Raw genomic sequence first — 14,666 nt, forward strand, 5'->3', positions numbered from 1 at the left:
GGTGGTGGTGATGCATCACCACCTGCCAAGCCGTCTGACGCGGACGTGGTTGGCCTCCAACCCCGTCATCCTGCGTCAAGGAGAGAATCCTTCTTGTTACTTATAACACACCACCCGCCAAGCCTATCACCAAAACCACCACCCGCGGCCGCAGTGTGCGGTTGCTGAGCAAATATCAGTAGATATATATTAAATATACGATCATGCTAGTACTCCACTAAAAAATCTCGCAATAATAGCGTTTTGGTGGTGGTTAAAAGCTTCATTTTTTGGTGAGCTCGCATTTTGGTGGGGTGTTGCATTGGCTGAAGTGTTGCATTGGGTGCGCACGGACAGTATTTTAACTGAGATTAGTGCATTGGGTTCTCCACCTTCCTCCCATCCGGCTATGAACGAATCCTAGGCTTCAAGTCAGTTACAAATATTTGACCGACAACTTGACAAGCGTCTATTTTATGTACTTACTCCATATATCTCAGTGAATCTGGCAACCGGGAGATTCTTCAGTTTACTAAACTCTGTATAGTCGTGCGCCATATGTGTTTGGTTCGTCACCTTGACTTGAATGAAGAAGTTGAGATCGCTGGTCTTGAACTTATCCGAGTCGATGTAGGTTCCGCTAACGGCTCCACCTATTGTCCCTGTTTTGATGGATAAAGAAGCAGATACATTCATCACATCAGTCACATCGCTGAGCTTGTCAACGAAGCGAGACGAGTACGAAACAATTTGACTGATCCCCTTGGGCTGCTGGTCTTCCGAACGCGATGACGATTCACTTTTGGCTTCGGTGACAGCATCAGTCATGCGTATTTTCTGTGTGAACGAATTGAATCCTTGCCCTAGGCGCATAGAGTTGTTGTAAGGTGCTAGCATCGCCATCGTGGCTAACGTGTGACGAGCAACGGTAGAATAATGATGACAAGTTTGGCGGCCTCTTGATAAATGAGTATGAATTGAAAAGCGCTGGTGGAAAACTGAACAATGATTCCATCGTGTATTTATGTGTGAACAAGCTCTCGGTCATGATGGATTTTGTTCGAATGGGGTACCTGAACGCTAGTGTAGCCGCCAGACGCCACAAAACGCTATGGCACAGCCGGGGCTGCTTTTGCGCCAGGCCACAAGTGGAAATCATGTTCTGGAATCTGTATAGATCGAGTGTCTGGACCTTCCTTTGTTGCTAGTACCGTGGTCTGGACTTGATGGCTGGCTTATAGCTCCAAAGACGTCCTTGTTCAGACACGATACTACCGCCTGAATATCCTCAGAATGAACGATCTCCAAAACCTTGCATCTCAAGGCCTCCCTCTATACCTGCCCTGGTCCAAAGATTACATTGCGATCGGATCAGGCTTCAATTCAGCTTCCATTGCATCCAGCAGTTCGCCCTGGGTATCGAAATGCCCATATATAATTGACAACGCAAAATGCGTTATGGAAATCAGTGGCACAACTTCAAGCTACCGAGAAGGAAACAGTTTTTCGTCAGTGCAGCATTCAGAGCACCTCAGTGCTAGTCTTGGAGTAACTGTGGGTTGCAAGTTCCTCAGCGCCAACGTTACCGGTTCGTACGATGAAACGGTATCGGACAACCTTACTGTATTTGAAGACCAAAAGGCTTGCAAATGATTGGTATTAATCTATCGTAGGGAACACGAGTCTCCAAGAACATCAGTTTTCGAGCTGGACATGTCCGCTTCAAGGCTGATCCGCAATTGACGCCTTACGCACGAAACGTTTTATGCAAGTCGGAGAACGAATTTTGCAGTATTTTTGGGGACTACTACATTGCTGGGTACCAGATTGGGGCTGACGCGGGAGGATGTGTGACTATCGAACACAAGGATCAGTCCGAAGAAAAAATGTTGCAAATTCGGGCCACTGCCAAGGTACTCTGGATTGAGATGACAATCAGCACTACAACATCATCAAAAGAGGTGTTTTCAAACCACACCGTGTCCTTCAAGAGCTATGATACCCTGCAGCAGTGCATCGAGAAGTCAGAGGGAGCCAATCTCGAGGAGATCCATCAGATGTCCAAGGCGTGCATGAATCGAATCGGCAATCTGCAAGCGATAGTCGAAAAAAAATTATTGGAATTGGGTCTGAATACGAGTGGTGGGGTATCTGTAAAGGAGTGTGCACAATTGTGCGAGTCTGGCGTGGTGGTTCAACTGATACTAGCCCCTTACTCCAAGCTTGCAGAATACGTAGCCCTGACTAGCAGTCACAACTCGTATATGCAATGAAATCCTAGCGATGCCGCATGTCTTGTCGGAATCAGTTAATCGTGGACAGTCAAGATAATGATTATTCGAACGTGGTGTTGGAACATCCAAAATGAGGGCAAGCGCCTCGCTTGTGGCTGTCAAAGTTCCTGCGTTAGACTGTGCCCCTCAATCTAGACCTCGTCACACTAACAAGGGAACGGCCCGTTGTCAAAGCATAGACCAGTCACCATGGAGAACTATTGGCGTCAGCTGCTCTCTCAGCCCATTACAAGGGACGGCAAAGCCGAACTGACAAGCCTTGTTTCCAAAAGAGAACAATGTTTATGTGGAATATTCTCTTTAGCTTGCCATCTAGGAATCTGAATGCCCTCGGCTAGGAGATAGACGAGAGTTCGAGAACCTCTCTTCCAAAATGTGAGACAGACCAACTGAACAATCATAGTCTGTTACGCAAGCCACAATATCCTGTCAAGAAATACACTAATGATATAAATTGCCAAAGACCCCAATTTGTGTATTGACTACATATCCTTAACAACACATATATCTGTTCACTGATATCATTCTCACCACCGGTGCTCGTTACCATGACTATTATACCAAAGTACGGCGACTGGATCACCTTTCCTCTTGAGCAGCTTTCTCCTGTAGAGCTCGAGTGGTGGAGTGACAAAACACAGCAGCAGGCCAGATACTATGTCGACAAGTGTTGGTTTGGTGACAGGGTGGACAAAACTGATAGTGAGGACGGTTACCGCAAGGGTCTAGCTCCCAAGGGTAAGTAGTTGCAAAGTATGTCATTACGTCTTTTCGTCATTCTAAGACTTCTGTGCAGGAGAAACACTTATATTTATTGCTTCTGAATATATAGAACGCAGGATGCAGGGGGCCCCACATCTGAAGAATCTGCATCTCGCAGATATCATGGAGAAAAAGTACAAAGACAAAGACGCCGCAAGTATGAAGATGACGAGTTATTATGACGAACCTTGCTGATTTTTGCAGGGAACTGGGCGTTGTTGCAGCTCGATGAAAAGTTCCATTATGGGCAAAACAACGGGAAAACATTCAGATGGATCGTATATCACCCACCCGCGATTGCTGGTCGAGAGCGAAAGATGTATCAAGTATGAGCAACCACAGCACTCAGAAGAAAATAGATTAAGCTAACCACCTCCATTCCAGCATCGTTTCGTTGAAAATGTCGCCCTAAAGATCGCGAACCTCGGTATCGAACTTGCCGGAATAGCTGTCTCAACCACCACTGGTGCCGTGACATCTGGCAAAGTCCAGGTCACTGGAATTGTGCCCATACTCACGCGCGTCAAGAATCTCTTTGCAGCCAACAAGGGCCACGCACTACACCAATTCTCTTCATCCGAGCAAGCCGTTTCCGATCCACCCAAGCCCGGGTCCCAAGACCCACAGTCTGTTATCACCACCACGCTGTCCAACGGCACAGTAGCCAAGGTCCAAGAACCTGTCAATAGCGCTTACCCTCTTATCTCTATGCAAGAACCAGATGAGATTGTTTTCCTAGACATCGAAGACGAAACGCACAATACACCTTCGCAAACAAAAGTTCCAGCATCTCAGTTTGGAAAAAAGCAAATGGGTGTAGGTAACCTTAGACATGAAGAGCAGTCTGAGTTGGTGGCTCCGAGGAACATTCAACATAGTAGTCCTGGATTTCATATCAAAAAGGAAAAGCCGACTTAGAATCCCGCTGTACCCATTACAGACAAGTAATAAAGGGGCTAGCATGAAGAGTCGTATGTAAGGGATATTGCTGAGCGTTGAGCGAGTGCTACGTGCACCATGTATGAACAGTTCCATAACAATGCAAATTTTTTGAATTGTCATTTTCATCTGTTCCTTCAAAAGATCCGAAAAAAGATACTAACATTGCTGTTGTTCCTTCAGACACATTTCTGCTAAACTCAAGTCTGAGAAGAAGGTGAAATTAAATGGTAAAGAATGGTTTTCATTCAAGTAATACCTACTTGCTATCATAAAAGATACAAGATTACCAGACATCAAATACTCGTTATACATAAAAGGGAATAAATCGCCCAAAGAGACTACATGGCAGCGTGACCGAATCAAAACGCGCTCTGCACCCGAAGTAAACCCGCCCAAAATACCCTTACGATTCACCACCCGTTGGAACAAAAGGAACCGAGCAAAAACCCTTCTACCACTTCAACCACTCTCACCCAAAACTCTCATACCCCCCCGTCCCCTCTCCCTCACCCTCCCCCGCACCCCTCCCCGCAACAACATCCCGCATCCTCCCCAACAATTCTGCAACGTGAAACGGCTTCCCCACCACATCATCCATGCCCGCCTCTACCGCCATCCTAATCTGCTGCTCCCTGACATTCGCCGTAACCCCAATAACCGGTACTCTCCCCCTCAAAAGCCCCTCTTTTTCCAACCTCCTGATCTCCGCCACAGCCTTCAACCCGTTCATAACGGGCATTTCCCAATCCATAAGAATAAGATTGAGCGGGATGGCGGGAACGTCATCGTCGTAGCCGAGAGGCATGGGTTCGGTGGAGGGGACGTGGTATTTTTCTTTGAGGGAGAAGGAGGAAGAGAGAGGGTGCGAATGGTTCCATAAGGTGGTTTTGGGGAGAAAATCGAGGGCTTCTTGGCCATGGTTTGCGACGCTGATGGTGCAGTTTAGGGCGCGGAGTTGTTTGGCGAGGACGCGTTGGTTGACGAGGTTGTCTTCGACGATGAGGACGTGGAGTGGTTGTGGGGTGTGTTTTGGGAGGGGCTTGGGGTCTTGTGGGCGGGGTTTTTGAGATAGCGGGAGGGCTTCGGGGTCAGTGTGGGAGCGGGTTGAAAGGGGTTGATAGGAGTTTGCCGAGGATCGTCGGATATTTGGATGAGGAGGTTTTGCTATACGCGCGTCTTCGGTGGTGAAGGAGCGCAAGGGTGCCGTGGGCCTCGTCAAGTTCACTAGAGGCCGGTGTTTTACATCTTCAGGGAATACATGTGGTAAGCTTCCGTTTCTCTTCGTGCTAGGCTTCGTCCGCCTTGTTTTGATGTAGAAGGAGAATGTACTGCCTTTACCAGATTGACTTGAGAGACCAATGGCACCGCCCTGCAGTTCGGTCAAGCGTCGTGATATGAACAGACCCAAGCCAGAACCTCCATAGTTGATGTGAGTGCGAGGAGAAGCCTGCGAGAAGCGAGTAAACAATGTGCCCTTTTCGTCCTCTGAAAGACCGCGACCAGTGTCGGTGACGGAAAACTGCAGGTATATGAGATCTTGGGCGTGCTTCCAGTCGTCTTCAAGGCGTTGATCATGGTCCACTAGTTTCTCTTCGTTGAACTGAACTCCTCCAGGAGTCGAGGTTGGCTCTGTTACGCTGGCAGAAAGCGTCATTTTGACTGATTTGGTCTTCTCGAGGCGTGTGAATTTGATAGCGTTAGTAAGGAGATTGATGAGAATTTGTAGCACCCTTGTTGGATCCAAGGAGGTCCAATCGATTTCCATGTCACGGTAGGACTGGTCAACCACTAAGGAGATATCAATCCCTGCAGCTCTTGCTTCTGCGTCGAACATTCTGACAGCATGTCTTGCTACATTTTCAGGCTGTGCAACTACAGGCGTCATGTCTAGAAGGCCTGAATCTAGCTTGGATATTGTCAAAACATCGTCTACTATATGTCTCATGTGCTGGGCGCACTGAGCAATAGTTTGTGCAGCATCCAGAGTAGATTCTAGGAAAGCTGACCACTCGTTTGTATTCGTTGCACGGCATTCGTCCTGCGCATACGAAGATATGATGGAATCTGCACATTGCATAATTGCGCTCAGGGGATTGCGCATCTCGTGCGACGTCGTGTCGATGAAGTGCTCTAGATGCTGTTTTCCCTGAAGTGCGCTGTCGGTGCGAATCTTTTGAAGATCTTCGGCCCATTTCTGTTTGGAAATATCAATGACGTTGCCTACTATTTCGACGAGTTCACCGCTAGGTCCTACTTCAGGATAAGCTGAGCACAAAATCCACCTAAAATGCTCAGTGTCCAGGGTTTGCGATTGGCTAAGGTCCGAGGGTGGAAACCATGGCATCCTTGTTCGTAGCTCGAAACAAACGTGTTCATTATCGGCCACAAGCTTCGTAAACATTGATTTGCAGTAAGCTATGTCTTCTTCAAAGGCAATAGCGTGCCATGCTTCTGTAGCATTGGTATGCAACCCGGCAATGTCAAACATATCGTACCAGCGCTGGTTTCGATACGTGTAGTCCCCAGCGGGATTTGTTATGAAAATAGCGACATCAGAGCGCTCTGCAAACCGCTGAAATTTTCCTTCTTCTAGCTTTATCTCAGCCATCAATTGCTCTTGGATCTGTGCAGCCTGGGCAATGGCATTTTCTCGTTGCCGGACCTCTTCTTCAAAGAGTACAACTGAAGCTAGCGAAGTAGCTAGCAAACGGACCATGACTTGGAGGTATTGCTGATAGTCTTCGTCAAATGGTCTGCGGGGGTTGAGGCCAATGATGAGAAAGCCTTCGACCTGATTGCCAGTTGTTGGAATGATAGGGCACACGACAATGGTGCGACAGGGTTCCCCGTAGCCTCTCCAATTGATATCTCTCAAGGCAGCATCGGATCCAGGAAGCTGATCCAGACGCACAACAGTAGCTTTTCTGGATTGTGCGGCGCGGCGAATATGGGAATGAAGCAGGTATGTGTCTTCGTTGATGTTGATAGTCGTTGGGGCGATGGAATGGCCAGCCTCAACACCAATCGTACCCTTGAGCACGCACGCGTCTAATGGTGGTGGGCTACCTGGCGATGAAACTGATGTGATTTCTGCACTTATATGGCGCTCAGCAGCATACAAAAGAGCTAGCGGCACGTCTTTATCGTTCAGGCCCAGAGAGCTCAAGGTTGTGTCCCAAAAGGAGGGAAAGTTCCTTGCACGTTCGCTTTGAGTACCCATGGATACCAGACTAGAGACGCGGCGCTCAAGGAGACGGTGTTCGGTCACTTCGTAAAAGGTTTGATAGTAGGCCTTTGTGCCACGATGGCGATCCAATACTGGCACAAACCGAAATGACCAATGGGTCTCTTCAAAACGTCCGTCTCTATCGATGAACAGCAGGATGTCTGGTTCAGCCAGAGGTTCATCCTTGTCGTTGGTATGGTGAACGATGGCTTGGAATGTAGGCCAATGCTCGGGCGCATGGGTGCGGACGTTCTTGCCCATGCAAGGATGGAGATGGCCGAGTAGCTGGATGTATGCCTCATTGTATAGCATTGCACCCTCATCGCCCCAGAATAAGACGGTCGGTCCACTATTGCCGAGAACCATGTTTGCCATGCAACGCAAGTCAGGTGACCAAGATTGGATCGGCCCAAGGGAAGTATTGGCCCAGTCTACACTGTGGAAATAATCAATATGAAGTCCAGGTATGATTTCCGATAGAAATTCAGCCGAGGTGTAGTCAAAAGGTCCGTCCCTAGCATATTTTTGGGCATCAGAACAGTCTCCACCATTGTCGGGGGTCGCAGGCAGCTGTACTGGTAGTGTGGGAGGCGTAGTAGGGGATGTGTCTCTGAGCTGTTTGCTCTCCAGTGTCTTGCTATCGCGACTCGGTTTGCGGTGGTTCCTGCTTGCTGGCCCTGTATTGGCCAGCATTAGTGATGTGGGTACTCCGCTGACGACCCTGCAGCGTCCAATGGTGAGGATGTTCCACAAATGGCCTTCAAAGGTGTAGACATGGCTCGGCCATTGCAGGCTACCCTCTTGTGCCCTGCCGCAGACCCAATCCCGGAAAGCAAGCTGAGCTTCGGTGCTTTCATCCAATATGCTCGTTTCATTGTGTCCCGTTATTTTGGCCAGCAACCCAGCAGCCGCTGTCAGAGCTGGGTTGGAATATACCAGATCGAGCGGCTTATCGTACGCCAATTGAGAGGGCAGTTCGAGGATGAATGAGGGGCGTTTGTCGACATCCAGTGCTTCTAACAGTGTAAGCGCAGCCGGGTTCGTGTGCATGGGCTGCTCGAGCTGCCCTTTGGAGTCCATTGCATGTGGCGCCCTCGCCCTTCCTCTTTTCTTAAGTATAAGCCTATACCATCTCCTCATCCGCGCACTGTATCGAAGGAAGTAGGTGTATATAAGATGCTCATCTCAAGGAGTGAACCGCGCTGAGTCGCTGAGTCGCTGAGTCGCTCGTCGTTCGTGGTCGGTGCCCAAGAGGCTACTAACGCGTCCATGGCCCGGTCAACTCGCCCATGCTACCAGTCGCGATAGTAGCGTCTCAGCCCGCCAACTAGCCTCATCCGCTCTTCTCCGTTTCATCGTCAATCTGCCATTGTAAACATTGTTGAAAGCTCCACCACGGTCGCAACGCGACCTTTTTGCATTCCTCCAGATGACCGCCGTCATGTTGTCGTCACCACTCCCCGCATGTCGGTGCTGACGGACCTTTCCAGCGACGGTACGGTACGGTACGTTACGTTTGAGCCCCCTGCGGCGATCTGCCTCACCTTCGACCGATCTGCACCAGGATCATCATCAAACTCAAACGAATCACCACAAACCTTTCGGCGTAATCGAATTTGTCCGTCCCAACTACATGCCTTGTTTCTACTGTCACTGTCTTGATATACAGGATGTCTCTGCCCTTCTTCAACTGCAATCACGTTACAAAAAAGAAACGCGAAAGATGATGCATACGCAGTCTCATTATCATTGTCAATCACAAAGATTATGGGCATTACCCTTCATCTCTAATGGCTACACATGGCCTCTACGCGCACCTTGTTGCTGACGAAATATACTTTTCCATAAACATTATTCCCTATCCAACGATCCGACAGCACCCGTGGCAGGTTCACAGGACCCCCTTCCTTCTGTGAACCCGGAAACAAAAAGTTGAGCGAGATAACTCTGTCAGGACATCCAAGCGCCGTCTTGCTGAGCAGAAGATCCAAGACCAAAAGAGCCCAAGAAACTCTTTTTGCGACATTCTCCCCTGTGTCACCAAGCGCAAGCGGAGCAATGGAGTTTAGATCCTGGTACATATCGTAGAGGACTGTCTGAACACTGAGGTTGGGCGTGCCCACCTGCGCTGCTCCAGGCACGATGATGCTGCGCGGGTAGACAGCCAAAAAGCCATCAGCAATGGTCTGGACCACACCGTACGGAGTATCGCGACGGTACCAGTTCTCCTATCAACGCTCTGGAACGTATTTAAATTCCTTAGTGTGCGCATCATACTCGGCGCCAGTGATTCTCATGTGGTTTGGGACCCCGCCTGCACCGTAAGTGCCGTTCGAGAAGAACCAAGGTTAAAAGGCAAGGGCGCCGAGAGATAAGATTTGGGGGAATGGAAAGTAGTAAAGAAAGGGGTTGTTGCTCCTACTGAAGCTAGCAGACTGCGCATAGTGCTCTGCCATGACGTTCATGCTAAGCTCCTTCTTAGGGTCTTTGGTGGCGAAACCAACCATCCGCTTGACGAGGCGAGAAGAGATGTAGTGGTTTTCGCCACAGCTGTTATAGCAGTCTGGTTCAAAAGAATTCGCTCGATCAGATTTACATGATGAAGAGGTTATATCATACCTTCGCGGTTGGGCGATACATCAGCTTCAACAACAGAATGGCGGTTCAAACACCAATGCCGTCTTTCCCTGAGCCGAGGTAGAACGATATTCCATCAAGATCGCCACCGCCCCAGACAGCAAAGGTGGCCAGAACTGTAGCAAGATCCACTCTTATGTTGAAACCACGCGCCGTAGTCCCCAGTACCTGGCCAAAATTGACGTATCCATCGCGCGGCAGGTATCCGTAGTTGGCAAGAAGATTGAGACCCGGGTAAGGGCCATGAGAGTCATTTGGTCCAGGGGCCTTAAACTCGAAGCCGGGTTCAGGATGCCTATTGCTCTTCTTGACAACAGCCTGACCGACTGAAGTCAAGAGACCATCAACCAGGTCGCCAAGCGAGCCCAGGAGGTTACCGACAGGTTTCAGGAGTTGGGGCTCCGCGGCCCGTTTAGCAAGATCCTCGCTCTCCATTTGTGCTAGGAGCTGTTGCTCCATCTCCGCTCGGGATGTGGGACCCATCTTGCCGGGGTAGGCGGCAGCTATGGCCGGCAGAGCCAGTGCTACAGTGGGAGCGAACCTCATGATTCTTGCAACACAAATGTTTGTAATACTTGAGATGGAGTTATGAATGCCCCGCTATTGGCTGGTCATATTTGTTGTTTTGAACGGTACGGAGATTTTATATATACACTCCCTCTTTCACAGTCAGGCTGGATACGTCCTGGGCCTACTCATGATGACATGTCTGTCAATATTCACCTCCCTGCTGTTGTCCATCTCCGAGAAAATCTTCACGACAATCTGACAAAGCTGGTAGCCGTACGAGGTCAAATACAGAAGCGCGTGGGAAAGATAATCGATCCAATCACATCTTCCACGATTACTTCATTTGGTACTTTTCTTTACGATTGGAGTCCCAAAAGGTACTTATTAGGCTCCACAATCTGTCCAAGCATCTATAAAACCGGGGGATTTGATGTGATGATCTACTGCCTAGCATCACGGAGAATTCAACAAGAAGCGAAAAGGCGGAGATTGTTGTCGGAGCGATCTCGATGACAATCGGAGGCATGACCATTGGGCACGGTGAAACTTGATTCCAATGTATCCCAAAAAGACTCGATAATGTCTAGACATGCTGTTTCTGTCTCCGCGGGAGGCACATGAGTCAGTCTCGATACTTTATCGATCGCGACTCCTTAGGCCTCCCGAGAATACGAAGGCAGCAGTCTCATGAGTTGCACTTTTGAAGAGCATCCGTAGGGAGTTTAGCTATGCTACCTACAAATGAAATAGCGAAAGAAAAGACTTTTGTAATCTTAGCCAAAGTCCCAAATGCCCACCTTGCATTACCAGTGCAACGCGATCAAGTTCCACCACCATTCCTCGCAGTACAGTACCGTGCATGATCGGCAGACGGGAGCGAAATCCCAGCCCCACCACATCCCCCTTGGACAATTTTATCTTGATGTATTCCTGTTCCTTGCATGTTAACTAACTGGTTTCAGGGGAACGGGGGGGGTGCGGAGAGAGAAAGAGAGGGGTCGGGTCGGCGTTATCTACATCAAACACGCCGCACCCGATTCCCGATCGCCTGCGTATTCATTTCCAGATTCGCGCAAGCAAAATACGCATACGCAAACCATGCAAGTCGGCAACACCAAGCCCCGACGTTTGTCTTTATCACGATTCAGCCTCGCTCAGCCTCGTACCCAACCGCCCTCCTCCCCCTAAAAAACTTACCCCAGTAATCCACACACAAAAAAGCGGAAAGGATTGCCACAAGGGGATAACAGTCAATGACTCGATCTCGTCACAATTCAGGGTTTTCCGAAAGGAAAACCCTGAAGCCGCAAAATTTCCGGGTATCGTGTATCTACTCTGTCCCTGGCAACTGCAACCGTACACACGTCCCCTCCTCCCCCTCCTTCCTTCCTCCATGCCTCTGAATCATTCAAGCCTCCTAAAACGCCACTTCAGCCACATCACCTGTTGCAGCCATGCCCGCCCGCCCAGCTAAGATCAGCGGGTTGTGGTCCTTGCATCGCCGTTCAAAAGCATGTGCACTCAATTCTCTGTTGCGTTGCCTTCTTTCAGCCCGAGAGCCTATGACACGCCATAATCATTCCGTGCAGTGAAAAAATATGAACATGTCTTTTTGCGGTTAGACACGCGATGCTGCTAGTATGGGGGATCGGGCCTCTCTTGGGGAAGTAGAGGCGCCAACAGGTTAGATAGCTGTACTGTACAGTGCGATAGTAGTGAAAGAAAGCAAAACGTCATTTAACGGAGTTTTCTTCTTGACGGCCGCGGGAATAATAGATGGTTCGATGGATGTATGAGTGGGTCTGCGTTGGTTCGGAGGGGGGTTAGCGGCGAACTTTATTTCAGAGGGCTAGAGTGCCGACGTGGCAGGGTGCGTGGTGGTGCTTGTAAGTAGAGAGAGGGGGGGGAAGGGCTGTTTAGTGTTTGTCGGCGAGGGTGAGGATACGGTATAGCCTCCGCTTCACGGATCTACGCGTGCGGTAGTTGGAGGCGCCGCTGCTATGCGCGGTCGGTGCCGTGTTTCGTTGAGATGCGCGTCACCAATTGGCAAGAAGTCTTTCTTATTGATGAAAGTTTGTTGATTAGAGCTGGATCGTATTGCTGACTGTAGTGGTCGGAGATGGACTGGCTGGTCTTGGGGTGGAGTGCGACGTCGAATTAAACTCTTGTTTGATGTCAGGGCGTAGGGAAGCTATCGGAGATTTTTTCCATGAGCTAAAGTGTTGGAGCTTGAGTGTATACGACAGGAGTGACATGCTTGTAGTGCATTAGGCAAATGGTAGCTGGAGAAACGGTTTCTACCCCGAACGTTATAGTAGAGATGGACTTGGTTCCTTGCCTTTCTTGTTTTCTTCTCCACTTGGGAGGGGATCCGGACACGTGTGTTGTAGTAAGCTTCACTATTGGAAAAAATAGTAGATAAAGTACTAATGTATCCTGATGCTACATGTCATACTTTAGTACTTACAAATGTGCAATCAGCTCTGTAATCTACCGCTGTCTATGACTCAAGAGAGAAGCAGATGTGATGTTGGTCATCAGCACAATAAGCAATGGGAAAACTCATCAGTCTTCGTATAAGTTTCCGAAAGCGGTAATTAAATGATGCGCAGAATTGATTTGTATCAGGAGTTTATTTCCGTTGAACATACAGTAGGCAAGTATGCCGCACTAGAGATTAAGAGTTGCATCGCTGGGACTGGATATATCAGCTAATGGTGTAATACGCTGTTGGCTCATTCAGCCCGAGTTAGGGTAGTCCGGCTAATATACTTAGTGCTCGTCGACAGAGCCAGTGCGCCCGTCGTACGATTTATCATCCAGACAGTAATACGAACATGTCGGCATTCTCTACAATGCGCACCGAATGTGGCGGTGGCACTATAAGTGTGGCACAGCTAGACTCGTATTTCGTAAAAAAACTCCACTTCGTTGTAAAGCGTAGTCAGAATGCACAGGCGCCCGTTGGGGCGTAAGGGTTCGCATAGAGGCACAGCGACATGGCTCGGAACGCAACGCCCTACCGTTGCGGACGGACCCGCGATGACACGAGTACGGCACTTTGAAATCAAGCAAAAACTAGAAGTGCGGCAGAGAGCCTAACTTTGGCTTCGGACGAGTATGTAATGGGGCATTTGCTGTACTTTGCCGCGTTACAGCATACATGCCTTCCATGTTGCATAACTGTGCCGTATCTGTGCCATATCTGCACATCCAACGTCGAGTACGTCGAGCAGGCAATTGATTTTTCTTTGACTATTATTAGTGGTTCGCAGAGATTGCATCGCCTCATACTCTACATCAGATGCCTGCCGGACCCTGAAGCAGCACACAAATGCTGGGTCAGAAGGTATTGCGTGAAAGCGTATTGTTTCCCCCATTCAGCGGCTGTTTCCGTGGCCCCTGGAGCGGCAAATCAGTATGTCTCAGGGGGCCTTACTACGATTCATATTTGCTTTTATGCCAGGGTAGCCGAGTGATCCCCATGAGCGCCACTTCTCAACGACCGTTACGGCAGCCGTCGGAGGCGTTGTTAGTACGAGTGTTGAATGTCTTACTTTGTAACAGCGGGCTGGTTATGTAGGTTAAATGCCAGCCTAAGCGCCGGAATATTGTAAGACGGTCACCGAACAAGCCGTGGTTTGGATAGGATGCAGGGTGAAAACCGAAACCTGTCCACTGGGTAGCCATCAAAGCTCGACCTTGGGCCGAGGTGGAGTAGAGTAAGGTATTCTGGGCTGCATTAGTTGGGCGGTTATAGGACGAGTCATGGAAGCCAGAGGCGTGTCGAAGGCGCAAGCTTGAGTTGGTGTGAGTAAGTAGGCTGAGGCTAAGGGTGGGACCCGAGGTGAGAAAGAGATTGTACCTGAGCCAAGAGTTGGGAATAGAAACAATTAAGTGGCCAAGCAAATCAGTGTAAAGAAGCCAAAGCACTCGAGAAGGAAAACAGTTAAAGTGCTGAGGTCAGATGGTAGCGGCCATGTGGCTTACCGAGCAGCGCTTACACAGGCACAGATATGGCGAGTGATTACTCAGTTGGCATTATTCATGGGCGGGGTGGATGGCCAAACGGGACGTCACCTCACAGCAAGGCTGGAGGATGCGGTAGTGGAGTATGGGATGCGGAGAGGGATATTCTGGGCTGGGCCATAGGTCACGGGCTAGAGCAAACCAAGGCAGCAATGGTGCATTATTCGGGCAGCGAGGGTGGATTGCAGGGTGCGCAATGCCGTCATAAGGATGCAAAGGACTTGGATGGCGGTGATAAGAGCGTGGGTGTGGTGACTGTTTTGGCGAGGCAGATTTGTTGGTGGTGA

The 14,666-nt window shown here is 49.4% G+C and overlaps 6 protein-coding genes across 6 annotated transcripts; 3 read left to right on the forward strand and 3 right to left on the reverse strand.

The window, feature by feature from the left end:
- Positions 1 to 201: 201 nt before the first annotated feature.
- COCMIDRAFT_108993 (uncharacterized protein) lies at positions 202 to 876 on the reverse strand (the record flags this gene model as incomplete). The annotated part of the gene is made up of 2 exons (XM_007694920.1): positions 202 to 399; positions 466 to 876. 2 exons carry the CDS (start codon positions 874 to 876, stop codon positions 202 to 204), a joined length of 609 nt encoding a protein of 202 aa, XP_007693110.1.
- A 396-nt stretch (positions 877 to 1,272) lies between these two features.
- Positions 1,273 to 2,252, forward strand: COCMIDRAFT_109002 (uncharacterized protein; the record flags this gene model as incomplete). Its single annotated transcript, XM_007694921.1, has 2 exons — positions 1,273 to 1,602; positions 1,653 to 2,252. The coding sequence occupies 2 exons, from the start codon at positions 1,273 to 1,275 to the stop codon at positions 2,250 to 2,252; spliced, it is 930 nt and encodes a 309-aa protein (XP_007693111.1).
- Positions 2,253 to 2,821: 569 nt separating this feature from the next.
- On the forward strand, positions 2,822 to 3,953 carry COCMIDRAFT_9740 (uncharacterized protein; the record flags this gene model as incomplete). Its single annotated transcript, XM_007694922.1, has 4 exons — positions 2,822 to 3,011; positions 3,070 to 3,192; positions 3,240 to 3,361; positions 3,420 to 3,953. The coding sequence occupies 4 exons, from the start codon at positions 2,822 to 2,824 to the stop codon at positions 3,951 to 3,953; spliced, it is 969 nt and encodes a 322-aa protein (XP_007693112.1).
- A 493-nt stretch (positions 3,954 to 4,446) lies between these two features.
- COCMIDRAFT_108994 (uncharacterized protein) lies at positions 4,447 to 8,343 on the reverse strand (the record flags this gene model as incomplete). Its single annotated transcript, XM_007694923.1, has 1 exon — positions 4,447 to 8,343. One exon carries the CDS (start codon positions 8,341 to 8,343, stop codon positions 4,447 to 4,449), a length of 3,897 nt encoding a protein of 1,298 aa, XP_007693113.1.
- Positions 8,344 to 8,653: 310 nt separating this feature from the next.
- On the reverse strand, positions 8,654 to 10,386 carry COCMIDRAFT_41289 (uncharacterized protein; the record flags this gene model as incomplete). The annotated part of the gene is made up of 5 exons (XM_007694924.1): positions 8,654 to 8,685; positions 9,002 to 9,431; positions 9,663 to 9,766; positions 9,823 to 9,846; positions 9,876 to 10,386. The coding sequence occupies 5 exons, from the start codon at positions 10,384 to 10,386 to the stop codon at positions 8,654 to 8,656; spliced, it is 1,101 nt and encodes a 366-aa protein (XP_007693114.1).
- Positions 10,387 to 14,366: 3,980 nt separating this feature from the next.
- Positions 14,367 to 14,666, forward strand: COCMIDRAFT_41290 (uncharacterized protein; the record flags this gene model as incomplete). The annotated part of the gene is made up of 1 exon (XM_007694925.1): positions 14,367 to 14,666. One exon carries the CDS (start codon positions 14,367 to 14,369, stop codon positions 14,664 to 14,666), a length of 300 nt encoding a protein of 99 aa, XP_007693115.1.

Source organism: Bipolaris oryzae (genome assembly GCF_000523455.1).
Source record: "Bipolaris oryzae ATCC 44560 unplaced genomic scaffold scaffold_253, whole genome shotgun sequence".
In the NCBI taxonomy this organism is placed as follows: Eukaryota; Fungi; Ascomycota; class Dothideomycetes; order Pleosporales; family Pleosporaceae; genus Bipolaris; species Bipolaris oryzae.